This window comes from Salvelinus fontinalis, unplaced genomic scaffold, assembly GCF_029448725.1.
Source record: "Salvelinus fontinalis isolate EN_2023a unplaced genomic scaffold, ASM2944872v1 scaffold_0275, whole genome shotgun sequence".
NCBI classification, from domain to species: domain Eukaryota; kingdom Metazoa; phylum Chordata; class Actinopteri; order Salmoniformes; family Salmonidae; genus Salvelinus; species Salvelinus fontinalis.
In genome coordinates, this window is record NW_026600484.1 from 125,440 (window position 1) to 141,161 (window position 15,722).

Below are 15,722 nucleotides of genomic sequence, written 5' to 3' on the forward strand. Positions count from 1 at the left end.
GTGCTATAGGGCTCTGGTTTAAAGTAGTGCACTATATAGGGAACAGCGTGCCATAGGCTCTGGTTTAAAGTAGTGCACTATATAGGGAACAGCGTGGCATAGGGCTCTGGTTTAAAGTAGTGCACTATATAGGGAACAGCGTGCCATAGGGCTCTGGTCTAAAGTAGTGCACTATATAGGGAACAGCGTGCCATAGGCTCTGGTTTAAAGTAGTGCACTATATAGGGAACAGCGTGCCATAGGCTCTGGTTTAAAGTAGTGCACTATATAGGGAACAGCGTGACATAGGCTCTGGTTTAAAGTAGTGCACTATATAGGGAACAGCGTGCCATAGGGCTCTGGTTTAAAGTAGTGCACTATATAGGGAACAGCGTGCCCTAGGCTCTGGTTTAAAGTAGTGCACTATATAGGGAACAGTGTGCCATAGGGCTCTGGTCTAAAGTAGTGCACTATATAGGGAACAGCGTGCCCTAGGCTCTGGTTTAAAGTAGTGCACTATATAGGGAACAGCGTGCCCTAGGCTCTGGTTTAAAGTAGTGCACTATATAGGGAACAGCGTGCCCTAGGCTCTGGTTTAAAGTAGTGCACTATATAGGGAACAGCGTAGCATAGGCTCTGGTTTAAAGTAGTGCACTATATAGGGAACAGCGTGGCATAGGGCTCTGGTTTAAAGTAGTGCACTATATAGGGAACAGTGTGCCATAGGGCTCTGGTTTAAAGTAGTGCACTATATAGGGAACAGCATGCCATAGGGCTCTGGTTTAAAGTAGTGCACTATATAGGGAACAGCGTGCTATAGGGCTCTGGTTTAAAGTAGTGCACTATATAGGGAACAGCGTGCCATAGGGCTCTGGTTTAAAGTAGTGCACTATATAGGGAACAGCGTGCCATAGGGCTCTGGTTTAAAGTAGTGCACTATATAGGGAACAGCGTGCCATAGGGCTCTGGTTTAAAGTAGTGCACTATATAGGTAACAGCGTGCTATAGGGCTCTGGTTTAAAGTAGTGCACTATATAGGGAACAGCGTGCCCTAGGCTCTGGTTTAAAGTAGTGCACTATATAGGGAACAGCGTGCCCTAGGCTCTGGTTTAAAGTAGTGCACTATATAGGGAACAGTGTGCCATAGGCTCTGGTTTAAAGTAGTGCACTATATAGGGAACAGTGTGCCATAGGCTCTGGTTTAAAGTAGTGCACTATATAGGGAACAGTGTGCCATAGGCTCTGGTTTAAAGTAGTGCACTATATAGGGAACAGCGTGCCATAGGCTCTGGTTTAAAGTAGTGCACTATATAGGGAACAGCGTGCCATAGGGCTCTGGTTTAAAGTAGTGCACTATATAGGGAACAGCGTGCTATAGGGCTCTGGTTTAAAGTAGTGCACTATATAGGGAACAGCGTGCCATAGGGCTCTGGTTTAAAGTAGTGCACTATATAGGGAACAGCGTGCCATAGGCTCTGGTTTAAAGTAGTGCACTATATAGGGAACAGCGTGCCATAGGGCTCTGGTTTAAAGTAGTGCACTATATAGGGAACAGCGTGCTATAGGGCTCTGGTTTAAAGTAGTGCACTATATAGGGAACAGCGTGCCCTAGGGCCCTGGTTTAAAGTAGTGCACTATATAGGGAACAGCGTGCCATAGGGCTCTGGTTTAAAGTAGTGCACTATATAGGGAACAGCGTGCCCTAGGCTCTGGTTTAAAGTAGTGCACTATATAGGGAACAGCGTGCTATAGGGCTCTGGTTTAAAGTAGTGCACTATATAGGGAACAGCGTGCTATAGGGCTCTGGTTTAAAGTAGTGCACTATATAGGGAACAGCGTGCTATAGGGCTCTGGTTTAAAGTAGTGCACTATATAGGGAACAGCGTGCTATAGGGCTCTGGTTTAAAGTAGTGCACTATATAGGGAACAGCGTGCTATAGGGCTCTGGTTTAAAGTAGTGCACTATATAGGGAACAGCGTGCCATAGGGCTCTGGTTTAAAGTAGTGCACTATATAGGGAACAGCGTGCCATAGGGCTCTGGTTTAAAGTAGTGCACTATATAGGGAACAGCGTGCCATAGGCTCTGGTTTAAAGTAGTGCACTATATAGGGAACAGCGTGCCATAGGGCTCTGGTTTAAAGTAGTGCACTATATAGGGAACAGCGTGACATAGGCTCTGGTTTAAAGTAGTGCACTATATAGGGAACAGCGTGCTATAGGGCTCTGGTTTAAAGTAGTGCACTATATAGGGAACAGCGTGCCATAGGCTCTGGTTTAAAGTAGTGCACTATATAGGGAACAGCGTGCCATAGGCTCTGGTTTAAAGTAGTGCACTATATAGGGAACAGCGTGCCATAGGCTCTGGTTTAAAGTAGTGCACTATATAGGGAACAGCGTGCCATAGGGCTCTGGTTTAAAGTAGTGCACTATATAGGGAACAGCGTGCCATAGGGCTCTGGTTTAAAGTAGTGCACTATATAGGGAACAGCGTGCCATAGGGCTCTGGTCTAAAGTAGTGCACTATATAGGGAACAGCGTAGCATAGGGCTCTGGTTTAAAGTAGTGCACTATATAGGGAACAGCGTGCTATAGGGCTCTGGTTTAAAGTAGTGCACTATATAGGGAACAGCGTAGCATAGGGCTCTGGTTTAAAGTAGTGCACTATATAGGGAACAGCGTGCCATAGGGCTCTGGTTTAAAGTAGTGCACTATATAGGGAACAGCGTGCTATAGGGCTCTGGTTTAAAGTAGTGCACTATATAGGGAACAGCGTGCTATAGGCTCTGGTTTAAAGTAGTGCACTATATAGGGAACAGCGTGCCATAGGCTCTGGTTTAAAGTAGTGCACTATATAGGGAACAGCGTGCCATAGGCTCTGGTTTAATGTAGTGCACTATATAGGGAACAGCGTGCCCTAGGGCTCTGGTTTAAAGTAGTGCACTATATAGGGAACAGCGTGCTATAGGGCTCTGGTTTAAAGTAGTGCACTATATAGGGAACAGCGTACCATAGGCTCTGGTTTAAAGTAGTGCACTATATAGGGAACAGCGTGGCATAGGCTCTGGTTTAAAGTAGTGCACTATATAGGGAACAGCGTAGCATAGGGCTCTGGGTAACAGTAGTGCACTATATAGGGAACAGCGTGCTATAGGCTCTGGTTTAAAGTAGTGCACTATATAGGGAACAGCGTGCCATAGGCTCTGGTTTAAAGTAGTGCACTATATAGGGAACAGCCTTCCATAGGGCTCTGGTTTAAAGTAGTGCACTATATAGGGAACAGCGTGACATAGGGCTCTGGTTTAAAGTAGTGCACTATATAGGGAACAGCGTGCCATAGGGCTCTGGTTTAAAGTAGTGCACTATATAGGGAACAGCGTGCCATAGGGCTCTGGTTTAAAGTAGTGCACTATATAGGGAACAGCGTGCCATAGGCTCTGGTTTAAAGTAGTGCACTATATAGGGAACAGCGTGCTATAGGGCTCTGGTTTAAAGTAGTGCACTATATAGGGAACAGCGTGCCATAGGGCTCTGGTTTAAAGTAGTGCACTATATAGGGAACAGCGTGCTATAGGGCTCTGGTTTAAAGTAGTGCACTATATAGGGAACAGCGTGCCCTAGGGCTCTGGTTTAAAGTAGTGCACTATATAGGGAACAGCGTGCCCTAGGGCTCTGGTTTAAAGTAGTGCACTATATAGGGAACAGCGTGCCCTAGGCTCTGGTTTAATGTAGTGCACTATATAGGGAACAGCGTGCCATAGGGCTCTGGTTTAAAGTAGTGCACTATATAGGGAACAGCGTGCTATAGGGCTCTGGTTTAAAGTAGTGCACTATATAGGGAACAGCGTGCCCTAGGCTCTGGTTTAAAGTAGTGCACTATATAGGGAACAGCGTGCCATAGGGCTCTGGTTTAAAGTAGTGCACTATATAGGGAACAGCGTGCCATAGGCTCTGGTTTAAAGTAGTGCACTATATAGGGAACAGCGTGCCCTAGGGCTCTGGTTTAAAGTAGTGCACTATATAGGGAACAGTGTGCCATAGGGCTCTGGTTTAAAGTAGTGCACTATATAGGGAACAGCATGCCATAGGCTCTGGTTTAAAGTAGTGCACTATATAGGGAACAGCGTGCTATAGGGCTCTGGTTTAAAGTAGTGCACTATATAGGGAACAGCGTGCCATAGGGCTCTGGTTTAAAGTAGTGCACTATATAGGGAACAGCGTGGCATAGGCTCTGGTTTAAAGTAGTGCACTATATAGGGAACAGCGTGCCCTAGGCTCTGGTTTAAAGTAGTGCACTATATAGGGAACAGCGTGCCCTAGGCTCTGGTTTAAAGTAGTGCACTATATAGGGAACAGCGTAGCATAGGGCTCTGGTTTAAAGTAGTGCACTATATAGGGAACAGCGTGCTATAGGGCTCTGGGTAACAGTAGTGCACTATATAGGGAACAGCGTGCCCTAGGCTCTGGTTTAAAGTAGTGCACTATATAGGGAACAGCGTGCCATAGGGCTCTGGTTTAAAGTAGTGCACTATATAGGGAACAGCGTGCTATAGGGCTCTGGTTTAAAGTAGTGCACTATATAGGGAACAGTGTGCCATAGGGCTCTGGTTTAAAGTAGTGCACTATATAGGGAACAGCGTGCTATAGGGCTCTGGTTTAAAGTAGTGCACTATATAGGGAACAGCGTGCCATAGGGCTCTGGTTTAAAGTAGTGCACTATATAGGGAACAGCGTGCCATAGGGCTCTGGTTTAAAGTAGTGCACTATATAGGGAACAGCGTGCCATAGGGCTCTGGTTTAAAGTAGTGCACTATATAGGGAACAGTGTGCCATAGGGCTCTGGTTTAAAGTAGTGCACTATATAGGGAACAGCGTGCCATAGGGCTCTGGTCTAAAGTAGTGCACTATATAGGGAACAGCGTGCTATAGGGCTCTGGTTTAAAGTAGTGCACTATATAGGGAACAGCGTGCCATAGGGCTCTGGTTTAAAGTAGTGCACTATATAGGGAACAGCGTGGCATAGGGCTCTGGTTTAAAGTAGTGCACTATATAGGGAACAGCGTGCCATAGGCTCTGGTTTAAAGTAGTGCACTATATAGGGAACAGTGTGCCCTAGGCTCTGGTTTAAAGTAGTGCACTATATAGGGAACAGCGTGCCATAGGGCTCTGGTTTAAAGTAGTGCACTATATAGGGAACAGCGTGCCCTAGGGCTCTGGTTTAAAGTAGTGCACTATATAGGGAACAGCGTGCCATAGGCTCTGGTTTAAAGTAGTGCACTATATAGGGAACAGCGTGGCATAGGGCTCTGGTTTAAAGTAGTGCACTATATAGGGAACAGCGTGCCATAGGGCTCTGGTTTAAAGTAGTGCACTATATAGGGAACAGCGTGCCATAGGGCTCTGGTTTAAAGTAGTGCACTATATAGGGAACAGCGTGTCATAGGCTCTGGTTTAAAGTAGTGCACTATATAGGGAACAGCGTGCCATAGGGCTCTGGTTTAAAGTAGTGCACTATATAGGGAACAGCGTGGCATAGGGCTCTGGTTTAAAGTAGTGCACTATATAGGGAACAGCGTGCCATAGGCTCTGGTTTAAAGTAGTGCACTATATCGAGAACAGGGCGGCATTTAGAACACACACATGGCTTTCTTATTCTGAATCACAGGGATAGTTGTTCACGCGTCCTTCACCCAGAGTACGTACCTTAGTGAACACCCTGATGGTGCGATTGAGGAAGTCAGCTTCCTCCTTGTCAGGTAAGGCCAGCAGATGAGCAGCACAGTCCAAGATGCAGAGCAGGGTCAGTCTGTGGCCCTGGAGGACAGGACCACAACGAACAGACAGAGAGAATTAGGGTTCCAAAATTCTCAGGTTTTACTGAAAATTCTGGTTGGAGGATTCTGGATTTCCTGTTTATTATCAACCACGCGACAACCCCACATCAACCACGCGACAACCCCACATCAACCACGCGACAACCCACATCAACCACGCGACAACCCACATCAACCACGCGACAACCCACAGTAACCACGCGACAACCCCACATCAACCACGCGACAACCCACATCAACCACGCGACGACCCCACATCAACCACGCGACGACCCATATCAACCACGCGACAACCCCACATCAACCACGCGACAACCCACATCAACCACGCGACAACCCACAGTAACCACGCGACAACCCACAGTAACCACGCAACAACCCACATCAACCACGCGACAACCCACATCAACCACGCGACAACCCACATCAACCACGCGACAACCCACAGTAACCACGCGACAACCCACATCAACCACGCGACAACCCACATCAACCACGCGACAACCCACAGTAACCACGCGACAACCCACATCAACCACGCGACAACCCACATCAACCACGCGACAACCCACATCAACCACGCGGTAACCCACATCAACCACGCCACAACCCACATCAACCACGCCACAACCCACATCAACCACGCGACAACCCCACATCAACCACGCGACAACCCACATCAACCACGCGACAACCCCACATCAACCACGCGACGACCCACATCAACCACGCGACGACCCACATCAACCACGCGACAACCCACATCAACCACGCGACAACCCCACATCAACCACGCGACGACCCATATCAACCACGCGACAACCCCACATCAACCACGCGACAACCCACATCAACCACGCGACAACCCCACATCAACCACGCGACGACCCATATCAACCACGCGACAACCCCACATCAACCACGCGACAACCCACATCAACCACGCGACAACCCACAGTAACCACGCGACAACCCACAGTAACCACGCGACAACCCACATCAACCACGCGACAACCCACATCAACCAAGCGACAACCCACAGTAACCACGCGATAACCCACATCAACCACGCGACAACCCACATCAACCACGCGACAACCCACATCAACCACGCGACAACCCACAGTAACCACGCGACAACCCACATCAACCACGCGACAACCCACAGTAACCACGCGACAACCCACATCAACCACGCGACAACCCACATCAACCACGCGACAACCCGCACTAACCACGCGACAACCCACAGAAACCACGCGACAACCCACAGAAACCACGCGACAACCCACATCAACCACGCGACAACCCACATCAACCACGCGACAACCCACAGTAACCACGCGACAACCCACATCAACCACGCGACAACCCACATCAACCACGCGACAACCCACATCAACCACGCGACAACCCACAGTAACCACGCGACAACCCACAGTAACCACGCGACAACCCCACATCAACCACGCGACAACCCACATCAACCACGCGACGACCCCACATCAACCACGCGACGACCCATATCAACCACGCGACAACCCCACATCAACCACGCGACAACCCACATCAACCACGCGACAACCCACAGTAACCACGCGACAACCCACAGTAACCACGCAACAACCCACATCAACCACGCGACAACCCACATCAACCACGCGACAACCCACATCAACCACGCGACAACCCACAGTAACCACGCGACAACCCACATCAACCACGCGACAACCCACATCAACCACGCGACAACCCACAGTAACCACGCGACAACCCACATCAACCACGCGACAACCCACATCAACCACGCGACAACCCACATCAACCACGCGGTAACCCACATCAACCACGCCACAACCCACATCAACCACGCCACAACCCACATCAACCACGCGACAACCCCACATCAACCACGCGACAACCCACATCAACCACGCGACAACCCCACATCAACCACGCGACGACCCACATCAACCACGCGACGACCCACATCAACCACGCGACAACCCACATCAACCACGCGACAACCCCACATCAACCACGCGACGACCCATATCAACCACGCGACAACCCCACATAAACCACGCGACAACCCACATCAACCACGCGACAACCCCACATCAACCACGCGACGACCCATATCAACCACGCGACAACCCCACATCAACCACGCGACAACCCACATCAACCACGCGACAACCCACAGTAACCACGCGACAACCCACAGTAACCACGCGACAACCCACATCAACCACGCGACAACCCACATCAACCACGCGACAACCCACAGTAACCACGCGATAACCCACATCAACCACGCGACAACCCACATCAACCACGCGACAACCCACATCAACCACGCGACAACCCACAGTAACCACGCGACAACCCACATCAACCACGCGACAACCCACAGTAACCACGCGACAACCCACATCAACCACGCGACAACCCACATCAACCACGCGACAACCCGCACTAACCACGCGACAACCCACAGAAACCACGCGACAACCCACAGAAACCACGCGACAACCCACATCAACCACGCGACAACCCACATCAACCACGCGACAACCCACAGTAACCACGCGACAACCCACATCAACCACGCGACAACCCACATCAACCACGCGACAACCCACATCAACCACGCGACAACCCACAGTAACCACGCGACAACCCACATCAACCACGAGACAACCCACAGTAACCACGCGACAACCCACATCAACCACGCGACAACCCACATCAACCACGCGACAACCCACATCAACCACGCGACAACCCACAGTAACCACGCGATAACCCACATCAACCACGCGACAACCCACATCAACCACGCGACAACCCACAGTAACCACGCGACAACCCACAGTAACCACGCGACAACCCACATCAACCACGCGACAACCCACAGTAACCACGCGACAACCCACATCAACCACGCGACAACCCACATCAACCACGCGACAACCCGCACTAACCACGCGACAACCCACATCAACCACGCGACAACCCACATCAACCACGCGACAACCCACAGTAACCACGCGACAACCCACAGAAACCACGCGACAACCCACATCAACCACGCGATAACCCACATCAACCACGCGACAACCCACATCAACCACGCGGTAACCCACATCAACCACGCGGTAACCCACATCAACCACGCGGTAACCCACATCAACCACGCGGTAACCCACATCAACCACTGAGTTTGTAACGCCAGGGTAGTGGGTTCCATTCCAACGACCACCCATACGTAAAATATATGTACCCATGACTAAATCATTTTGGACAAAAGTCTGCTAAATGCATAGCAAATATAATTTATTTTTAAATCTACGGTTTACACACTATGTGACAAAGCACATGAACCACGCGACGGCCCATACCAACGACGCATCGGCCCACGCCGACCGCGATGTAACCCATATTAACCGCGCGGTAACCCATATTAACCGCGCGGTAACCCATATTAACCGCGCGGTAACCCATATTAACCGCGCGGTACCCCATATTAACCGCGCGGTACCCCAAATTAACCACGCGGTACCCCAAATTAACCACGCGGTACCCCATATTAACCACGCGGTTCCCCAAATTAACCACGCGGTACCCCAAATTAACCACGCGGTACCCCATATTAACCACGCGGTAACCCCATATTAATCACGCGGTAACCCATATATACCCCATATTAATCACGCTGTACCCCATATTAACCACACGGTAACCCATATTAACCACCCTGTAACCCATATTAACCACGCGGTAACCCATATTAACCACGCTGTAACCCATATTAACCACGCTGTAACCCATATTCACCACGCGGTAACCCCATATTCACCACGCGGTAACCCATATTAACCACGCGGTAACCCATATTAACCACGCGGTAACCCATATTAACCACGCGGTAACCGGTACCGTGTTAAGAAAACTCAAATTTAAAAACAACATTTTTTTAAAAGGAAAAATGGGGTAAATGCTGCGAAATGTAAGTAGAAAAATAATCACTGTGGGTCGTCGACAATAAAATAAACATGACATACTTCTACAGATTTTTATGAATGACAGTATTCATCCCCAAGCAATAGCATCCCCAATAGAAATAGCTTATCCTGTAATTATTATTTTGTTTTCTAAGAGCTAGTGAATCATATTCAAATACAATCTTAACCACGCGGTAACCCATATTAACCACGCGGTAACCCATATTAACCACGCGGTAACCCATATTAACCACGCGGTAACCCATATTAACCACGCGGAAACCCATATGTACCCCATATTAATCACGCGGTAACCCATATTAACCACGCGGTAACCCATATTAACCACGCGGTAACCCATATTAACCACGCGGTAACCCATATTAACCATGCGGAAACCCATATGTACCCCATATTAATCACGCCGTAACCCATATTAACCACGCGGTGAACCCATATTAACCACGCGGTAACCCATATTAACCACGCTGTAACCCATATTAACCACTCTGTAACCCATATTAACCACGCGGTAACCCATATTACCCACGCGGTAACCCATATTAACCACGCTGTAACCCATATTAACCACGCTGTAACCCATATTAACCACGCGGTAACCCATATTAACCACGCGGTAACCCCATATTAACCACGCGGTAACCCATATTAACCACGCGGTAACCCATATTAACCACGCGGTAACCCATATTAACCACGCGGTAACCCATATTAACCACGCGGTAACCCATATTAACCACGCGGTAACCCATATTCACCACGCGGTAACCCATATTCACCACGCGGTAACCCATATTCACCACGCGGTACCCCATATTAACCACGCGGTAACCCATATTCACCACGCGGTAACCCATATTCACCACGCGGTAACCCATATATACCCCATATTAATCACGCTGTACCCCATATTAACCACGCGGTAACCCATATTAACCACCCTGTAACCCATATTAACCACGCTGTAACCCATATTAACCACGCGGTAACCCATATTAACCACGCTGTAACCCATATTAACCACGCTGTGACCCATATTAACCACGCTGTGACCCATATTAACCACGCTGTGACCCATATTAACCACGCTGTGACCCATATTAACCACGCGGTGACCCATATTAACCACGCGGTGACCCATATTAACCACGCGGTACCCCATATTAACCACGCTGTAACCCATATTAACCACGCTGTAACCCATATCAACCACGCGACAGCCCATATCAACCACGCGACAACCCACATTAACCACGCGACAACCCACAGTAACCACGCGACAACCCACACTAACCACGCGATAACCCACACTAACCACGCGATAACCCACAGAAACCACGCGATAACCCACAGAAACCACAAGACAACCCGCAGTAACCACGCGACAACCCGCAGTAACCACGCGACGACCCACATCAACCACGCGACAACCCACATCAACCACGCGACAACCCACAGTAACCACGCGACAACCCACAGTAACCACGCGACAACCCACAGAAACCACGCGACAACCCACAGAAACCACGCGACAACCCACAGTAACCACGCGACAACCCACAGTAACCACGCGACAACCCACAGTAACCACGCGACAACCCACAGTAACCACGCGACAACCCACAGTAACCACGCGACAACCCACAGTAACCACGCGACAACCCACAGTAACCACGCGACAACCCACATCAACCACGCGACAACCCACATCAACCACGCGACAACCCACATCAACCACGCGACAACCCACATCAACCACGCGACAACCCACAGAAACCACGCGACAACCCACAGAAACCACGCGACAAACCACAGAAACCACGCGACAACCCACATCAACCACGCGACAACCCACAGTAACCACGCGACAACCCACAGTAACCACGCGATAACCCACATCAACCACGCGACAACCCACAGTAACCACGCGACAACCCACATCAACCACGCGACAACCCACAGTAACCACGCGACAACCCACATCAACCACGCGACAACCCACAGTAACCACGCGACAACCCACATCAACCACGCGACAACCCACAGTAACCACGCGACAACCCACAGAAACCACGCGACAACCCACAGAAACCACGCGACAACCCACAGAAACCACGCGACAACCCACATCAACCACGCGACAACCCACAGTAACCGCGCGACAACCCACAGTAACCGCGCGATAACCCACATCAACCACGCGACAACCCACAGTAACCACGCGACAACCCACATCAACCACGCGACAACCCGCAGTAACCACGAGACAACCCGCAGTAACCACGCGACAACCCGCAGTAACCACGCGACAACCCGCAGTAACCACGCGACAACCCGCAGTAACCACGCGACAACCCGCAGTAACCACGCGACAACCCGCAGTAACCACGCGACAACCCGCAGTAACCGGCGACAACCCGCAGTAACCGGCGACAACCCACATCAACCACGCGACAACCCACAGTAACCACGCGACAACCCACATCAACCACGCGACAACCCACAGTAACCACGCGACAACCCACATCAACCACGCGACAACCCACAGTAACCACGCGACAACCCACAGAAACCACGCGACAACCCACAGAAACCACGCGACAACCCACAGAAACCACGCGATAACCCACAGAAACCACGCGATAACCCACATCAACCACGCGACAACCCACAGTAACCACGCGACAACCCACATCAACCACGCGACAACCCACAGTAACCACGCGACAACCCACAGTAACCACGCGATAACCCACATCAACCACGCGACAACCCACATCAACCACGCGACAACCCACAGTAACCACGCGACAACCCACATCAACCACGCGACAACCCACATCAACCACGCGACAACCCACAGTAACCACGCGATAACCCACAGAAACCACGCGATAACCCACATCAACCACGCGACAACCCACAGTAACCACGCGACAACCCACATCAACCACGCGACAACCCACATCAACCACGCGACAACCCACATCAACCACGCGACAACCCACAGAAACCACGCGACAACCCACAGAAACCACGCGACAACCCACATCAACCACGCGACAACCCACATCAACCACGCGACAACCCACAGTAACCGCGCGACAACCCACAGTAACCGCGCGATAACCCACATCAACCACGCGACAACCCACAGTAACCACGCGACAACCCACATCAACCACGCGACAACCCGCAGTAACCACGAGACAACCCGCAGTAACCACGCGACAACCCGCAGTAACCACGCGACAACCCGCAGTAACCACGCGACAACCCGCAGTAACCACGCGACAACCCGCAGTAACCGGCGACAACCCGCAGTAACCGGCGACAACCCGCAGAAACCACGCGACAACCCACAGTAACCACGCGACAACCCACAGTAACCACGCGACAACCCACAGTAACCACGCGACAACCCACAGTAACCACGCGACAACCCACAGTAACCACGCGACAACCCACATAAACCACGCGACAACCCACAGTAACCACGCGACAACCCACAGTAACCACGCGACAACCCGCACTAACCACGCGACAACCCGCACTAACCACGCGACAACCCGCACTAACCACGCGACAACCCACACTAACCACGCGACAACCCACAGAAACCACGCGACAACCCACAGAAACCACGCGACAACCCACAGAAACCACGCGACAACCCACATCAACCACGCGGCAACCCACAGTAACCACGCGACAACCCACATCAACCACGCGACAACCCACATCAACCACGCGACAACCCACATCAACCACGCGACAACCCACAGTAACCACACGACAATCCCACATCAACCACGCGACAACACATATCAACCCACATCAACCACGCGACAACCCACATCAACCACGCGACAACCCACATCAACCACGCGACAACCCCACATCAACCACGCTACGACCCATATCAACCACGCGACAACCCACATCAACCACGCGACAACCCACATCAACCACGCGACAACCCACATCAACCACGCGACAACCCACAGTAACCACGCGACAACCCACAGTAACCACGCGACAACCCACAGTAACCACGCGACAACCCACAGTAACCACGCGACAACCCACAGTAACCACGCGACAACCCACAGTAACCACGCGACAACCCACAGTAACCACGCGACAACCCACATCAACCACGCGACAACCCACATCAACCACGCGACAACCCACATCAACCACGCGACAACCCACATCAACCACGCGACAACCCACATCAACCACGCGACAACCCACATCAACCACGCGACAACCCACATCAACCACGCGACAACCCACAGTAACCACGCGACAACCCACAGAAACCACGCGACAACCCACAGAAACCACGCGACAACCCACAGAAACCACGCGACAACCCACAGAAACCACGCGACAACCCACGGTAACCACGCGACAACCCACGGTAACCACGCGACAACCCACGGTAACCACGCGACAACCCACGGTAACCACGCGACAACCCACGGTAACCACGCGACAACCCACGGTAACCACGCGACAACCCACGGTAACCACGCGACAACCCACATCAACCACGCGACAACCCACATCAACCACGCGACAACCCACAGTAACCACGCGACAACCCACAGTAACCACGCGACAACCCACAGTAACCACGCGACAACCCACAGTAACCACGCGACAACCCACAGTAACCACGCGACAACCCACAGTAACCACGCGACAACCCACAGTAACCACGCGACAACCCACAGTAACCACGCGACAACCCACAGTAACCACGCGACAACCCACAGTAACCACGCGACAACCCACAGTAACCACGCGACAACCCACAGTAACCACGCGACAACCCACAGTAACCACGCGACAACCCACAGTAACCACGCGACAACCCACAGTAACCACGCGACAACCCACAGTAACCACGCGACAACCCACAGTAACCACGCGACAACCCACAGTAACCACGCGACAACCCACAGTAACCACGCGATAACCCACATCAACCACGCGACAACCCACATCAACCACGCGACAACCCACATCAACCACGCGACAACCCACAGTAACCACGCGACAACCCACATCAACCACGCGACAACCCACAGTAACCACGCGACAACCCACAGTAACCACGCGATAACCCACATCAACCACGCGACAACCCACAGTAACCACGCGACAACCCACAGTAACCACGCGACAACCCACAGTAACCACGCGACAACCCACATCAACCACGCGACAACCCACAGTAACCACGCGACAACCCACAGTAACCACGCGACAACCCACAGTAACCACGCGATAACCCACATCAACCACGCGACAACCCACAGTAGCCACGCGACAACCCACAGAAACCACGCGACAACCCACAGAAACCACGCGACAAACCACAGCAACCACGCGACAACCCACAGTAACCACGCGACAACCCACAGTAACCACGCGATAACCCACATCAACCACGCGACAACCCACAGTAACCACACGACAACCCACATCAACCACGCGACAACCCACAGTAACCACGCGACAACCCACATCAACCACGCGACAACCCACAGTAACCACGCGACAACCCACAGTAACCACGCGACAACCCACAGTAACCACGCGACAACCCACAGAAACCACGCGATAACCCACAGAAACCACGCGATAACCCACATCAACCACGCGACAACCCACAGTAACCACGCGACAACCCACATCAACCACGCGACAACCCACAGTAACCACGCGACAACCCACAGTAACCACGCGATAACCCACATCAACCACGCGACAACCCACATCAACCACGCGACAACCCACAGTAACCACGCGACAACCCACATCAACCACGCGACAACCCACATCAACCACGCGACAACCCACAGTAACCAC

The 15,722-nt window shown here is 51.6% G+C and overlaps 1 protein-coding gene across 2 annotated transcripts in view; it reads right to left on the reverse strand.

Annotated features, from left to right (window-relative positions):
• ptpdc1a (protein tyrosine phosphatase domain containing 1a) overlaps positions 1–15,722 on the reverse strand; it is a 111,722-nt gene that overhangs the window by 18,383 nt on the left and 77,617 nt on the right. For both annotated transcript variants that reach the window (XM_055913201.1, XM_055913203.1), the window contains exon 8: positions 5,681–5,791. In XM_055913201.1, the coding sequence (XP_055769176.1) occupies positions 5,681–5,791 (111 nt within the window). The remainder of the gene's footprint in view (positions 1–5,680; positions 5,792–15,722) is intronic.